Source organism: Bufo gargarizans, chromosome 5, assembly GCF_014858855.1.
Source record: "Bufo gargarizans isolate SCDJY-AF-19 chromosome 5, ASM1485885v1, whole genome shotgun sequence".
NCBI classification, from domain to species: domain Eukaryota; kingdom Metazoa; phylum Chordata; class Amphibia; order Anura; family Bufonidae; genus Bufo; species Bufo gargarizans.
The window spans coordinates 205,919,603-205,935,855 of record NC_058084.1 but is presented as its reverse complement, the minus strand read 5'-3'; the positions used below and the strand labels follow the sequence as shown (position 1 = coordinate 205,935,855).

Sequence of the window (16,253 nt, the reverse complement as noted above, 5' to 3'; positions counted from 1 at the left end):
CTTGTCAGTAGCCAGGACTACAGGATGAACAATGTCATTACACTGCTTCATGTCCTGGAACAGATGCTGGTAAATATGGCTGGTCAGGGGACTGGAGACGTGGCGCCTAGATCTCACGGCCACGTGAGCCCTGTGGGGGCTGAACTGGAGGAGGAGGAGGAGGACATTGGAGCACAAGCAATGTGTAGCGAAATGGGTAGTTTTTCTACACAGGTGACAGGAGAGGAGGAGCAGGAGCAGGCAGAGGAGCTACAGGGCGATGAGCAAAACGAGACAGAGGACCCAGACACACCGTGGCAGTATGCAGTGGAGATGGAGGCAGGGAGTCCCTTCAAGTCACTTGCACAGATGGCCCAATGCATGTCACTTGCTTGCGTATTGACAGTCGAATTGTCACAATTCGGCAGAGGGATGACTTCTGGCTCTCCACCTTGCTGGACCCTCGCTACCGGTACAAAATGAGGACTCTTTTTTACCCCCGCTGAGAGGGAGAACAAACTGAACTACTATAAAGACACCCTAGGTAGTCAGTTGGCCGCTGCCTATCTGCACCATCGTACATCCTCTAGTAGGTCTGACCGGGGGGCCCTCTGAGCTCACGTTCCTCTGCAATGGCTGCTGTGGCAGGGTGCGGGGGTAAGAGCAGTTCCAGCTCCATCAGCAGCAACTTGAGTCTAGAGTCGCTGATGAGCAGCTTTCTTCACCCGCCTAGTGAAGAAACTACTCACCAGCAGCAGCAGCAGCTAGACCTGGAGCAGGACCTGAACCAGCAGGTGGTGTGGTGTACCACAGCAGACTCCCTATGCGTGTTATTGCAAGGCACAGTGTTTTACACCACTATAAAGGCTCTCTGCAGCCAGGAAATAGCCGTTTTTTAACGTGATTCGCCACAAATAAGTTCAGATTGAACCAAATTTTTTCGAAAAATTCAGCAAACCGGCCAAATCGAATTTTTGAGAAATTTGCTCATCTCTAGTCATAACGTGGGCCCACAAGAGGAGTACTCTGTTGCAGCAGTCCAACTCAGACTACAGGACCTGCAAGGCCTAAAGACTTGTAGACTGAAAAGTAAACAACCTAATTTAGAGCATATCACAATTACATTCATCTCAATGAGATTTTAACATGGTCTAATAAAAAAATACACTATAATACTTACTTGGGGACAGCTGTTGACTGGAATGCATTGCTTCTTACGACACTCTGTCTTGCCTTTCACACAAGAACAGATGGTGCAGTTGACAGAGGACCACATCTCTCCATCCTGCACAAAAAAAAAGCCAAAAAGTGTAGCCATCAGCTGGGGCTTTCAACAGCATGAGATCCCAGTCATGTATCAAACTACAGGCAAAAAAGTCATTTCATCCCCATTGGGCTTGTATTATTGTATAACCTAAATTATGAATAATGAATAAGGGCTTTTTGAAGGTTTCCTTCAAGCAGAAGTAACAGATTATCCTATTAAAGTATGTGATGTATTCTCATTGCAAATTTTCTAGAGTAATTTATACAGGATATGAGTAATTACTCTCCTGCTCCTTTGTATTTTATAGAAACCATGGCCTATGATCATGAAACGGTAATTATAGTCTACTTATGGTTTGACATGCCTGCAAATAATATTAGATACATTTTTTTAAATGATGCTGTTACTTGGGTTAGAATAGTTTTTATTACAAATATTAATGCTTATACAGTACAAATATAAAATAAGATATGTATGTATGATATGTACATTTTTATTCTATACTATATCAAATTAATTTCATAATTGATATGCACAATAAAGAAGCTAATTTACTTTTTCAGTAATTGAAATATTATAACTGGTAATATATATTTAGGAAGACTTGGTACTTAACCCCATCCTGACATCTGCTATATACAGTTGCAAGAAAAAATATGTGAACAGTTTGGATTGATATGGATTTCTGCACAAATTGGTCATAAAATGTGATCTGATGTTCATCTAGGTCACAGCAATAGACAATCACAGTCTGCTTAAACTAATAACACACAAATAATTAAATGTTACTATGTTTTTATTGAACACATCATGTAAACATTCACAGTGCAGGTGGAAAAAGTATGTGAACCCCTAGACTAATGACATCTCCAAGAGCTAATTGGAGTGAGGTGTCAGCTAACTGGAGTCCAATCAATGAGATGAGATTGGAGGTGTTGTTTACAGCTGCCCTGCCCTATAAAAATCACACACCAGTTCTAGGTTTTCTTTTCACAAGAAGCATTGCCTGATGTGAATGATGCCTCGCACAAAAGAGCTCTCAGAAGACCTACGATTAAGAATTGTTGACTTGCATAAAGCTGGAAAGGGTTATAAAAGTATCTCCAAAAGCCTTGCTGTTTATCAGTCCATGGTAAGATAAATTGTCAAAAAAATGGAGAAAGTTCAGCACTGCTGCTACTCTCCCTAGGATTGGCCATCCTGTAAAGATGACTGCAAGAGCCCAGTGCAGACTGCTCAATGAGGTGAAGAAGAATCCTAGAGTGTCAGCTAAAGACTTACAAAAGTCTCTGGCATATGCTAACATCCCTGTTACAGAACCTACGATATGTAAAACACTATACAAGAATGGATTTCATGGGAGGATACCACAGAGGAAGCCACTGCTCTCCAAAAAAAACATTGCTGCACGTTTACAGTTTGCACAAGAGCACCTGGATGTTCCACAGCAGTATGGAACTACTGAAAAATATTCTGTGGACAGATGAAACCAAAGTTGAGTTGTTTGGAGGAAACACACAACACCTTATCCCAAGTGTGAAGTATGGTGGTGGGGGCATCATGGTTTTGGCTGCTTTGCTGCGTCAGGGCCTGGACAGATTGCTATCATCGAAGGAAAAATGAATTCCCAAGTTTATCAAGACATTTTGCAGGAGAACTTAAGGCCATCTGTTCACCAGCTGAAGCGCAACAGAAGATGGGTGTTGCAACAGGACAACAACCCAAAGCTTTGAAGATAATCAACCACAGAATAGCTTAAACAGAAGAAAATACGCCTTCTGGAGTGGCCCAGTCAGAGTCCTGACCTCAACCCGATTGAGATGCTGTGGCATGATCTCAAGAAAGTGTCCCAAGAATATTGCTGAACTGAAACAGTTCTGTAAAGAGGAATGGTCAAGAATTACTCCTGACCGTTGAGCACGTCTGATCTGCAACTACAGGAAACATTTGGTTTAAGTTATTGCTGCCAAAGGAGGTTCAACCAGTTATTAAATCCAAGGGTTCGCATACTTTTTCCACCTGCACTGTGAATGTTTACATGGTGTGTTCAATAAAAACATGGTAACATTTAATTCTTTGTGTGTTATTAGTTTAAGCAGACTGTGATTGTCTATTGCTGTGACTTAGATGATTAGATCACATTTTTGACCAATTTGCGCAGAAATCCATATCATTCCAAAGGGTGCACATAGTTTTTCTTGCAACTGTATTCATGGCACTTATTGGGTCTTCAAAGATGGAGCCTGATCAAGTACTGAGCAGGCACCATACAGCAAGAAAATGTTGTTTGCATGTATAACAGTGTGCTGCCATATTGTGTTTGCTGTTTGTATTTTAGCTTTATGGATGTGCACCTGTGACTTTGGATGTGCTGGTCTAAATTTTCTTGCAGTGTGTTTGGAGGTTAGCTGCCTCCTTTAGATAAAGCACTCCCCGTCTATCTGCCCAGGGCTTCTGAGTATGGTATACATATAGCTGGTTCCTACACTGCCCTAAACATTGTAGGTTTAAGTTAGGTGCAGGAGAAGCAGTTCTGTTAGTACCCATCTGCAGAGGCCACCTTGACATTGGTAGATGGGCCTGACACACGTTTGAGCTAAGAGCTTCCATTTTTCATGTAGGTATTGTACCACTTTAATCCAGAATAATCCCTAATCCCTAGTTCTATCATTTGTATGTATAACAGTGTGCTGCCATATTTTGTTTGCTGAGCAGGCATCATAGCTGGCAGGTGACTGCTGTGTTACATAGCAGACACCTCCTGGTAGTGTCTGTAATTGGAGACAACTCCGATCATGGACATTTAACTCTTAAGGTACTGTGATTAATTGTGCTAAGCAATTATCCTGGGAATAGGGGATCATTTTACATAACTCGAATATTCCTTTAAATACCTAAGATGAGGAAAAGTGGCTTATACCTCATGGGGGTTTAAACCTTCCTCTGGATCAAATTTGTATAATAATGGCTGAACTGGATAGATGGATGTCTTTTTCCAGCATTAAAGAGGTTGTCCAGCCATTAATATTGATAACCTTTTGCACTCCTACCAATCAGCTGTTTGACAAGGAGGCAGTGCACCATTTCAGCGCCACTTCCTGGTCATTACATTACATCTCTTCTCCTGTGGAGTGGTAACGTAGTGTAATTGCAAGTATTCACTTGAATGCAGTGGGTGCCTGTATTACACTGACATGGTGCAGTGTAATGAAGATGAAGTGTCGCTCGCATGGAGCACTGCCTCCTCTTCAATCAGCTGATCAGATATTGATGACCTATCCTGATGATAGGTCATCAATATTAATGGCTGGACAACCCCTTTAATATGTTACCATGTTGTGTTAGTATGAGTAAGCTTTACGCTGGCAGCCTGAACCCAAGCTATAACCTGTTTGTTCTTGTCTACCTACTGATGCTGGATTCCTGGACTCTGACTCTTGCTGCCTGCCCTGACCTAAGCCTATATCTAGACTATGAGTATTGATCCCCTGGTGCCTCATATTGATGTTTCTGGTCAGCAGCTGAGCACTTCTGGTGGTTGGCACAATGGATGTACATCCACAACCACAACAGTAAGTAAAGTAAATAGTTTAGTTGCACAGAAAGAATCGATTAAAATAAGAATCTTTTACCCTGAATATCTTGTTTCCTGACTTGCAGACTTTGACTTCTTCAGCAGGCACATAGGAGACACACTCTTCACAGCAATCTTCCGGTCCATTGTTACATGTTCCTGCAGGTGAACACTTTTTCTTACAGATTACAGTGGAATCCTAAGCAAAAAAAAGAAAAGAAAGAATAAAAATTTATAATTTTGAAAATAATCAATCAATTAAAAGTAAATGTGTAACATGAGATGCCTAGGCTCTGATGCAAAATCTATAGAAGCTTCCTCATCCCCCACCACCACCAAGTTTTGTGATGCAGTAATTTCCCACATGGTTTTTACGGGTGAAATGCTGTTATATAACATGTTTCACCTGTAAAAACTGCATGGGCAATTGCTGCATTGCAAAGCCATGGCAATCGCGATACAATCACACATGGTTTTTATGATGCAGTCTTTGTTGTGGTTTTATACCACAGCCAAAAAAAAACTGCATGAACACCCGACCTATGCAGTAGAGAGAACACTTAGGCTAGTTTCACACTTGCGGCAGGACAGATCCGGCAGGCTGGTCTCCCTGTCGGATCCGTCCTTCCGCTGTTTCGCCGTATCGCCGCTCCGTCCCCATTGACTATAATGGGGACGGAGCTCCGGCGCAGCACGGCGAAAGACGCCGTGCTGCTCCGGAGCTCCGCCCCCGTCCCCATTATAGTCAATGGGGATGGATCGGCGGTCCGGCGATACGGCGGAAGGACGGATCCGACAGGGAGAACAGCCTGCCGGATCCGTCCTGCCGCAAGTCTGAAAGTACCCTTAGTGCATCAGCAACTTCTGCACTCCCTAAAGCAACATCTTGTCAGAAAGCATAGTAAAAATATGAAATCACATAAACAACGCAACTATATTTTTCTGAGTAAAATAGATATTTAAGGCCTTTATTGCAACTATTAAAATTTAAAGACCTTATAGTGCCAGTGCTTGGTATTGCAGCCCAGCCCTGTTGATTTGAATGGGGCTGAGCTGCAACTAGGCCACATGACCGATGTCTGGTGATGTTACAGCTGATTGGCAGGGGTCCTGAGTGTCAGACCCCTGCCAATCTCATATGGATAACCTAAGAAGACAGGTCATCGATATTTTTTCCTAGATAACCCCCTTAATCTAAAAACAATAGTGATATACATGCTGCAAAAAGCAGTGAGGGCAAATATAATGACTTCATAAATAACCTGTGATTCCTTTGTCCTGGCTGTCCTGGATTAGAAAAGAGATACTCCTTTTAAAGCAAAAATAGTGCTGCCTTATACATGAGCTACGTTTGGTATTGCAGATCAATATATGCTATTAAATAGGGTGGAGCTGTTATACCAGACATAGTCTATGAACAAGAGTTGTGCTGTTTCTGGGGGGAAAAATACCTTTTTGATCCCAGAAAATCCTGTTAATAATGCATAGTCTATGCATCACTATGCATTTACACCAACAGATTATCTTTTGTGACCAATTATTGGTCAGATGGCATATTACACACACAGATTTTATGTTATACACATCAACTATTGGTCTGATTGGACAAAATTGGTCAGATAATCTGTTGGTGTAAATGCATAGTCAAAGAACCTCATGTGGAGACAGTGGGGAGGTTTACAAAGTTAGACGAGTCAGAATTTTAGCTTAATTTGCATTAAGAAAAACTGGCATACATGCAGATCGCTAGTGTAGGAGACCGCTGTATTTACATGCAGAGATCTCCTCCACAGTATGGGGAGGGGCGATCTCTAATGCCATCACTCTTTCCAATACTGACTTGTTGTTTGCCACCAGCAGATTGTGTTTACACAGCACCATCTGCTGCCGGTAAACAATCATTTCTGTGTGCGCACAAACGATCAGATTACCCGATGAACAAGCGTTATGCTCATTCATCGGGTAATGGTCGGTACATTTACACCACCCGTTACCATGAGCGCTCATTAGAGATAATCTGTGCGATTCTCAGCCCATGTATAGGGCCCTTTAAATCAGATTTATTATGTGCTTGACACAATTTTTGTGCCTCACTAGAAAAGTAGGGTGACATAAAATGCACCTTAGGGTACATGATCGTGGTCGTAATCCAGTTTTGTTGAGGCCATGCTGCAGTCAAGAACCGCACAGCCAATTAGCCCACAGTTTCCTTTCATTTAACTAATGAAGACCACACTGTTTAGTCGGGCATCATTGTTAACCCTTTCATGACCAAGGGTCATTGATGCCCCAGTGTCCAGGTCAAAATTTTCAAATCTGACATGCGTCACTTTATGTGGTAATAGCTTTGGAACACTTTTACTTATCCACGCCATTCTGAGATTGTTTTCTCGTGACACATTGTACTTCATGATAGTCATATATTTGAGTCAATATATTTCACCTTTATTTATGAAAAAATCCCAAATTTACCAAAAATTAGGAAAAATTCTCAATTTTCCAAATTTCAATTTCTCTGCGTCTAAAACAGAAAGTGATACCTAATAAAATATTTATTACTTAACATTCCCCATATGTCTACTTTATGTTGGCATCATTTTGGAAATGTCATTTTATTTTTTTAGGGCGTTAGAAGACTTAGAAGTTTAGAAGCAATTCTTACAATTTTTAAGAAAATTTCCAAAACCCACTTTTTAAGGACCAGTTCAGGTCTGAAGTCACTTTGTGGGGCTTACATAGTGGAAACCCCCATAAATGACCCCATTGTAGAAACTACACCCCTCAAGTTACTCAAAACTGATTTTACAAACTTTGTTAACCCTTTAGGCGTTCCACAAGAATTAAGGGAAAATGGAGATGAAATTTAAAAATTTCACTTTTTTGGCAGATTTTCCATTTTATATATTTTTTTTCTTTAACACATTGAGGGTTAACAGCCAAACAAAACTCAATATTTATTACCCTGATTCCGCGGTTTACAGAAACACCCCACATGTGGTCGTAAACTGCTGTACGGGCACACGGCAGGGCGAAGAAGGAAAGGAATGCCATACGGTTTTTGGAAGGCAGATTGTGCTGGATTGGTTTTCTGAACGCCATATGTTTTTTATTTTTCTGCCGATCGTCTTGTGCAGGGGCTCGTTTTTTGCAGAAAGTGTTGAGGTTTTTATTGGTACCATTTTTGGGTACATAGGATTTTTTGATCATTCATTATTACACTTTATAGGGCAAGGTGACCCAAAAATTGGCTGTTTTGGAACAGTTTTCATTTATTTATTTTTACAGAGTTCATCTGAGGAGTTAGGTCATGTGATAGTTTTATAGAGAAGATCGTTACGGACGTGGCAATACCTAATATGTATACTTTCTTATTTATTTAAGTTTTACACAATAATAGTATTTCTGAAACCAAAAAAAATTATGTTTTAGTGTCTCTATAGTCTGAGAGCCATAGCTTTTTTATTTTTTGGGCGATTGTCTTAAATAGGGTATCATTTTTTGCGGGACGAAGTGACGGTTTGATTGGTACTATTTTGGGGGTCATAAGCCTTTTTGATCGCTTGCTGTTGCACTTTTTGTGATGTAAGGTGACAAAAATAGCTTTTTTGGCACTGTTTTTTTTATTTTATTTTTATGGTGTTTATCGGACGGGGTCCATCACGTGATATATTTATAGAGACGGTCGTTACGGACGCGGTGACACCTAATATGTGTATTTTATTTTATTTTTTCATTTTTTTATAGGAAAAGGCAGTCTTTTTTTTATTTACATTTTTATTTATTTATTGATTTATTTTTACTTTTATTATTTTCACTTTTTTTTTATCAGTTCCCTCTTGGATCTTGAAGATCCAGTGGGGCTGATAGTTGTACTATACTTTGCAATGCTCTTGCATTGCAAAGTATAATACTTCCAGACTGCCTGTAGGTGGCAGCACTGGACGCCTTTGCCATGGCAACCGGACGCTTTTGCAAAGCGTCCGGTTGCCATGGCAACCATCGGGCGCTGCGATCACAGCGCTGCAGCCCCGATGGTGGAGAGAGGGAGCCCCCTCCCTCTGTTAACCCGATGGATGCCGCAACCGCAGCATCTATCGGGTTACAGGAGAGTGTCAGCATAGAGCTGACACTCTGCTGATGGCGGCGGCTCAGGAATGGAGCCGCCGCCATCACACACACAGAATGGGGAATCGGGGGGTAGGGACAATATTGAGGGAGGCTGGGGCAGGAGGGGCGGCCAGAAAATTAATGCAGGGGGCGGGGAGGGGGCGGACCGCATGCCAATCAGGGCAGGAGGAAGGACATGAGCGCCGGCTGGGAACAGATCAGCGAGGCACAGATCGGGGTAGGGGGGGACCACAGAGGGGCACCAAAGGGTTGGAGGATCGGGGGGCATGAGGAACACTATCGGCTTTCAGGCTCTGATCTGCAGAGCGCAGATCAGAGCCTGAAACCGGCATTTTTTCACTGCCGCGATCCGATTGGTTAGTCTGCACAGACTAACCAATCGGATCGATTGCCGGCAAGGGGCCACTCCGATTGGTCCCTTGCCGGCATTACTGCACTGTATGCTGTCCGTGACAGCATACAGGGCAGGGGCAGAAGCTTTAATCCAAGCGTTTTGCAGCGCTTGGATTAAAGAGCTGCCAGAACGTTTATATACGTGGTAGCTGCACGGGGTATGTGCAGCTATCACGTATATATACAGATTGCGGTCGTGAAAGGGTTAACAACAGCGCAGCATTGAAGTTAACAATGAAGAGCGACTATACATTGTGGTCTTCATTAGTTAAATGAAAGCCAGCTGCTAATTGGCCACATGGTTCTTGACTGCAGCAGGGGCGCAACCCGACTGGATCACAACCGTACCGTGTTGGTCGTACACAAATTGTGAAATTTTGGCACAAAATATTGGTGTAAAGGTAGCATAAGGAAAAGAAAGGCCTTTAATATGTTTATCAAGATGCATGCACCACCATAATAGATTGCACTAGTGTTGAGCAAACTTATGTTTTTAAGTTTGGCATTCAAGGTTTGGGTTCAGGTTATCTAAGAATTTTGTTATGGATTCCGCTACGACGGACCATAACTTATGGTCTGTGGTAGCGGAAACCATAATGGAATTCTTAGATAACCCGAACCTTGTACACCTCCTCTACTTGCCTGGTCTAGTTTTAAGCTGTCTAAATTTAAGACAGTCATAATAAATCTCCCCCAATTCAGCTTATTCTTACCACCCTGTCAAAGGCAACCCACTTTCCTACCGTGGCTTCATACAAGTGCACAGCTTTCTTGTTCCCTCAAGAGTAAATCTTACTCATATCCTGTATAAATTATACTAGCTAACTAGCAATGAGAATAAACTACAGAATTTAATAGGATAATCTGTTACTTCTGCTTCAAGTAAACTGAAAAAAAGGCCTTCATTCATAAGTCATAATTTGGGTGAAACAATGACACAAGCCTGCTGGGGATGAAATGATTTTATTCCTGTAGTTTGATATTTGACTAGGCGCACAAGCTGCTGAAAGCTCCAGCTGATGGCTGTTCTCACAAGATCATTTCCTGCATTGGTCTGCTCTATCCCTTCGGTGAGAAGGATATTGAGAGAATACCATATGGAGCTCAGCCTCTATTCAAACGCACCTTCACAAAGTTCCATACTTTTATTTGATTATTATTTATTCATTATTTATAACTCGTTGATAACCAAAAATTACCCGGACTCCATAACAGTGATGATTTGAATAAAAAATAAAAATAAAAACTACTAAACTCATAGCCCTGACTTATCGAGACAGTGTAGCAGAAAAATGCCTTGTGGATCAAAGTAACCAATGACAGCACAACTTTCATTAACTTTCATTTAATTACTAGGAAATGTTCGATTTTTCACTTTCGTTTTTTACTCCCAGGCCTCACAAAGCCATAACTTTCTTATTTTTTCATTCACATAGCTGTATGAGGGCTTGTTTTTTGTGATGTTTTTTGTGATGTTTTTTGTGATGCACTTTTATTCTCCAGGTCTGTATGATTACGGTGATACCATATATACAGGTGAAACTCGAAAAATGTTAATATCGTGCAAAGTTCATTTATTTCAGTAATGCAACTAAAAGAGATAGACTCATTACATGCAAAGCGAGATATTTCAGGCCTTTATTTGTTATAATTTGGATGATTATGGCTTATCGCTTCTGAAATCCCAAAGTCACAATTTTGAGGTCCCCTTTGCTCAGGGGGTATGGATTACTTAGCTGACTAGAGTGTGACACTTTGAGCCTAGAATATTGAACCTTTTCACAAAATTCAAATTTTAAGCCGCATGAATGCAATTCCTTTTAATTTGCATTACTGAAATAAGTGGACTTTTGCACAATATTCAAATTTTTCGAGTTTTACCTGAATATAGTTTTTCTTGCGTTTTAATACAGAAAAAAATAAAAACTGAAAAAAATATTTTCTTTTCATTGCCATATTATGACCCTTTTTTGTAGTTATGTGTATGGAGCTGTGTGAGAGCTCATGTTTTGCGGGGAGATCTGTACATTTTAATGATACCATTTTAGGTGTGTGTACAACTTTTTATTTATTTTTTGTGGGAGGTGAAATTACCAAAAAACAGCAAATTGACCATTTTTCCATTTTGCCATATGGGATTTTAATACTATGGAGATTTTTTTATTTATTGTGTACATATTTTTATTTACATTTTGGTGAAAGAGTGTGATTAGAATTTTTATACCATTTTTTATAGTTCCCATAGGGAACTGTAATAAGCAATCATCAGCATTGACATCAATGAGAATTTTACTATGTTCCTGTGGAGCCCTGCCAGAGGCAGAGGCTCCAAGAAACTAATATGCAGCATCCTCCTGTCACACAGATGGACAGGGGATGCCGCATTCATACTCCGTCTCCCGGCATACCCAGAAGTGTGCGCTTTACAATTGACCACGGAATCTGAAGGTTTAGAAGTCTGCAACCGGCATTACCGCTGGTCTCGGACATTAGTGCCAGCTGTCTGCTGCAAATTGCGGTCCCCAATGCACAGAACAGCCATGGAACGGCCGTGTGCATGAGGCCATTTTTTTGTGGATAGGATGCAGACCCATTCATTTCAATAGATCTGCAAATAATGCACCGTGTGCTGTCTGCATTAGTATGTCCGTTCTGTAGCCCAGCAAAAAATATAGAACATGTCCTATTCTTGTCCGTTTTAGGCATTGTTACAATGGATCCGCCAAAAAAAAAAAGGATGGCATATGGATGTTTTTTTTGCAGATCCGCAATTTGCGGACAGCAAAACACATACAGTCATGTGCATGTAGCCTTACCCGGAGGAACGTTCTAATTAAAATCACAGCTTAGTTTCATGTTTTAGGTCCTGTGAAATTCTACAGGTCTGTGCTGGTAAACTGTTTGATTATCAGATCATGGATTAAAATAATTTCACTGTATAATATAAAAGTCTATTATGTTAAAAAGTTTTTTTAATACATTTTTGTATTGATGATAAAAACAACAGGTCACTAGATCCTTCAGTTCCACTGGGTTCAGTCTTTAACATTTTTGGCTCTAGCTGTATCTGGACAAGTGACACATACAAGAAAAGGCATCCAAAGTGAAAGCTCATATTTGGCTGCAGGTGCATTACTTACCCTGCAGGTGCATGTCGTGCAGCTGTCATACATAAAGCTGGAATGATTGTCGTAGACATCACTTCGAAAAAGGCAACTGCCAGAAGGCAGGTCAAACACTTTTCTTTGGCCTAAAGTGAGGCAATAAAAATAGACGAAATTACAACACAAGTAAATAAATGTAACCAAATCAAACAGCTTTTCTAAAGCCATAAAAATGTGGCTCACATGAAACTACAAAGACAAAAAAACAAGGATTTTTTTCATTTTCTTTTAACCTTTGAGGATTTTTGGAATTTATTTCAATGTCTGTACCATTTATGCCTACTTCATACTAGCATTACCAGAACCATTCTCTAATTTGTGTTTGAAGGGAATGAAATATTGATGTCCTATTCTCATAGGTCTCCCGACGGCCTCATCATAGTCTACCAAGCACAGTGCCATACATTCTTTAGTGGCCAGTGCTTGACATTGCAGCTCAGTCCCATTTACTTGAATGGGTTTGAGCTGCACAAAGGCCAAGTAACCAGCAGACCCAACATTACTGACAAAGAAAGAGGCTATAGCGCTTCCCCAAGCTCCGCGGCAACTTCCGACAGCAGGTCATCAGTCTGATAATGATGACCTATTCTGAGGTCATCTATATTTAGTTCCCAGGAAACCTGCTGCGATTTGCTTTCCGTCCTGGGATGCTGAGCAAGACGTCATGACCAACAATGCAAGTCAATGGGGGCGGATCCGTTTTCTCTGACACAATAGCATATTGGGTATGTTAAAGATAATATAAACGGATCCGTTCATAACGGATGCAGATGGTTGTATTATCAGTAACGGAAGCGTTTTTGCTGAACCCTGCCAGATCCAGCAAAAACGCTGGTGTGAAAGTAGCCTTAAGCCTTAGGCTACTTTCACACTTGCGGCAGCAGGGTCTGGCAGGCTGTTCTGGCAGGGAAACTGCCTGCTGAATCCGTGCTAACTGTAGCCCACCATGCCGCCCGAAGTCCGTTCCGGCCCCATTCACTAGAGAGGCGGCCGGACAAAAAACGCAGCATGCTGCCGCAAATGTTAAAGTAGCCGTAGAGTTATAAATATTTAAGCAAGAGCACTGAATTGGAAAACGTAAAAAAAAAAAAAAGTCTTCAATCCTCTGGCACTCCAGCTTCGATGTTCAAATGGTCCCTACCGGTTTCTGCTCCCCTCAGTAATCACATACTGTACATAATTCACATGACTACTGCAGCCAGTCACTGCCCAATGATTGACTTGTAGCAGTCACGTGAATCATGTACGGCACATCATCACTGCAGGAAGTAAGCAAAGACATGCATGGACCAGAGCAGAGGTACTGATGTGGCAGGGGATTGAAGTGGTAAGTATGGGTTATTTATTTTTGTAAATTTCATCTCATTTGATGCTCTTTGCAAATTATTTGTAAATCCCACAAAACACCTTTGAGTGTTGCACCATATTATTTATACAGGTATTCCCATAGGCAAAAACCTCTGTATGCCTCCTTATAGATGCATACAGATATAAAGTAGTGCCCGCGCAGACTTCAATCTGCACCATAATACTCTATGTTTTTTGTATTCTCAAAAATGTAGTGGCCAGATGTTCCATGTGTATGACTGGGAATTTATGAGCCATGTATTCAGAGCTGAGTGCAGTATTCATTGTTAAGGGTCTACTGATGTTAAAAATGCAAAGGAAAGACCACATGTGTTTTTACATGCACCATAGAACCAACTGTACAGACTATCACAACAACAAAATGGATGCTGCCTTTTATAGTCCTGCAAGTGAACACAGTTGCCAAATGTTCACTGCTAGATACCACTGCACTGCTTCCGTTCTAGCCTATGAGGTATCATTAACTTTTTATTTTTACCCATTAGACCTGTCATGTATAACATACTGATGATTTCAAAGGAGGACGAAAAGAAGAGCTGGTTGTGGTTGTGTGTCAATGAACTGAACACTATAAAAAATGTGCTACAAAAACTGGACACCTGGTAGATTTGCCTTTCTCTTGTACAGATGCACATATTTATCTTGTGAGAATACGTAGACATTGCACAGTTCTTTAACCGCCTCCGGATCGCCTAACGCAGATGTGCGGTCCGGAGGCGGCAGCGCTGCGCAGAGTCATGCATATACGCGTCATCTGGCGTCTGCATGCGCAGTTCGGGCCGGCATTTCGTCAAAGGGGGTCGCGTCATCAGCTTGCCAGCCAATGATCGCGGCTGGCAACCTGATGAAAAATCCAATGAGAAGCCAGATAACAGATCATATTAGTAAATATGATCTGTTATATGGCTGCCCTGCTCCTCTGCTGGTCCTTTTCGTCGGTTGGATCCAGCAGAGGAGCAGGCTTCACAGTGAGTAGCACCAACAGTACATACTTAGCCCCAGATCACCCCCTGCACCCCAATTAACCCTTTGATCACCCCTTTGATCGCCCCTGTCAATCACTAGTGAAAGGAAAAAAGTGATCAGTGCAAACTGTCACTTTTTTTTTCCACTAGTATTGACCGTTAGGTTTTAGGATAGTTTAGGCCCCTTGGTTAGGTAGTTTAGGGATCAGTTAGCGCCCAGCCCACCGCACCGCAGTCACTGATTCGCTGATTAGCGTATCGCTAATCAGCATTTGTACTTTTATAGTATCTGGAAGTGATCAAAACTGATCACGGTCAGATCTATAATTGTATTAGTGTCACTTTAGTTCTCCCTCCACCCAAAACGCAGTGTTTGCCCGATCAGGCCTGATCGGTCGCCCACATGTGCGTTCGCCCACACCCGCCACACCGCAGTGACAAAAAAAATTTTTTTTGGTCACTGCACATTCACTTTACACGCGCTGCGGTGATAGCACCAGGCGTACCCGGCCCCGTGTCGCTAGACCACAGGTTGCGCAGGATCCGTTTCAAGAGCAGCAGAGTGGGGCTGGTGCTGTCGGATTACGTGGTGAGCCATACACCAGCAGCACAGCCCTCCCTGGACCTAGTACCAGCACTGCGGTACAACCTGGTGAAGTGGCGAGCACCAGAAGGGCAGTTGAAGCTGGTACGGTGGCACGAGCAGTAGTGACCCCGTCACAGCCACCGCAAAGACGTGCCCGTAGAGCCCCTAGAATCCCTGAGGTGCTGGCAAACCCTGATTGGCAGTCCCCAACTTCAGACGCACCTGTAGTTTTCCCTTTCACTGCCCAGTCTGGCGTTCGGGTTGAGACAGCTCAGATCGGTTCGGCCCTGGGATTTTTTAAGCTGTTCTTGACTGCGGAGCTCTTAGACATAGTTGTGGCCGAAACAAACAGGTATGCCACACAATTTATAACCGCCAACCCGGGAAGCTATTATGCCCAGCCTTTCCGGTGGAAACCAGTCCAAGTTTCCGAAATTAAAACTTTTCTGGGCCTTCTCCTCAACATGGGTCTAACTAAAAAGCATGAATTGTGGTCATATTGGTCCACGAACCCAATTCATCACATGCCCATGTTCTCTGCTGCTATGTCCAGGGCACGTTTTGAGGCCATCCTGCGTTTCCTGCACTTTAGCGACAACACCGACTCCCGTCCCAGATGCCACCCTGCTTTTGACCGGCTCCACAAAATTCGGCCCCTCATAGACCATTTCAACCTGAAATTTGCAGATTTGTATACCCCAGAGCAAAACATCTGCGTAGACGAGTCCCTGATACATTTTACCGGGCGCCTTGGCTTCAAACAATACATCCCAAGAAAGCGCGCTATGGGGTCAAATTGTATAAGCTCTGTGAAAGGGCCACAGGCTAT

At 42.2% G+C, this 16,253-nt stretch overlaps 1 protein-coding gene across 2 annotated transcripts in view; it reads right to left on the bottom strand.

The window, feature by feature from the left end:
• The window catches only part of BMPER (BMP binding endothelial regulator), a 263,513-nt gene that overhangs the window by 105,853 nt on the left and 141,407 nt on the right, over positions 1-16,253 (bottom strand). For both annotated transcript variants that reach the window (XM_044293999.1, XM_044293998.1), the window contains exons 8-10: positions 12,482-12,591; positions 4,879-5,019; positions 1,160-1,264 (exon numbers count right to left, since the gene is read on the bottom strand). In XM_044293999.1, the coding sequence (XP_044149934.1) occupies positions 1,160-1,264; positions 4,879-5,019; positions 12,482-12,591 (356 nt within the window). The remainder of the gene's footprint in view (positions 1-1,159; positions 1,265-4,878; positions 5,020-12,481; positions 12,592-16,253) is intronic.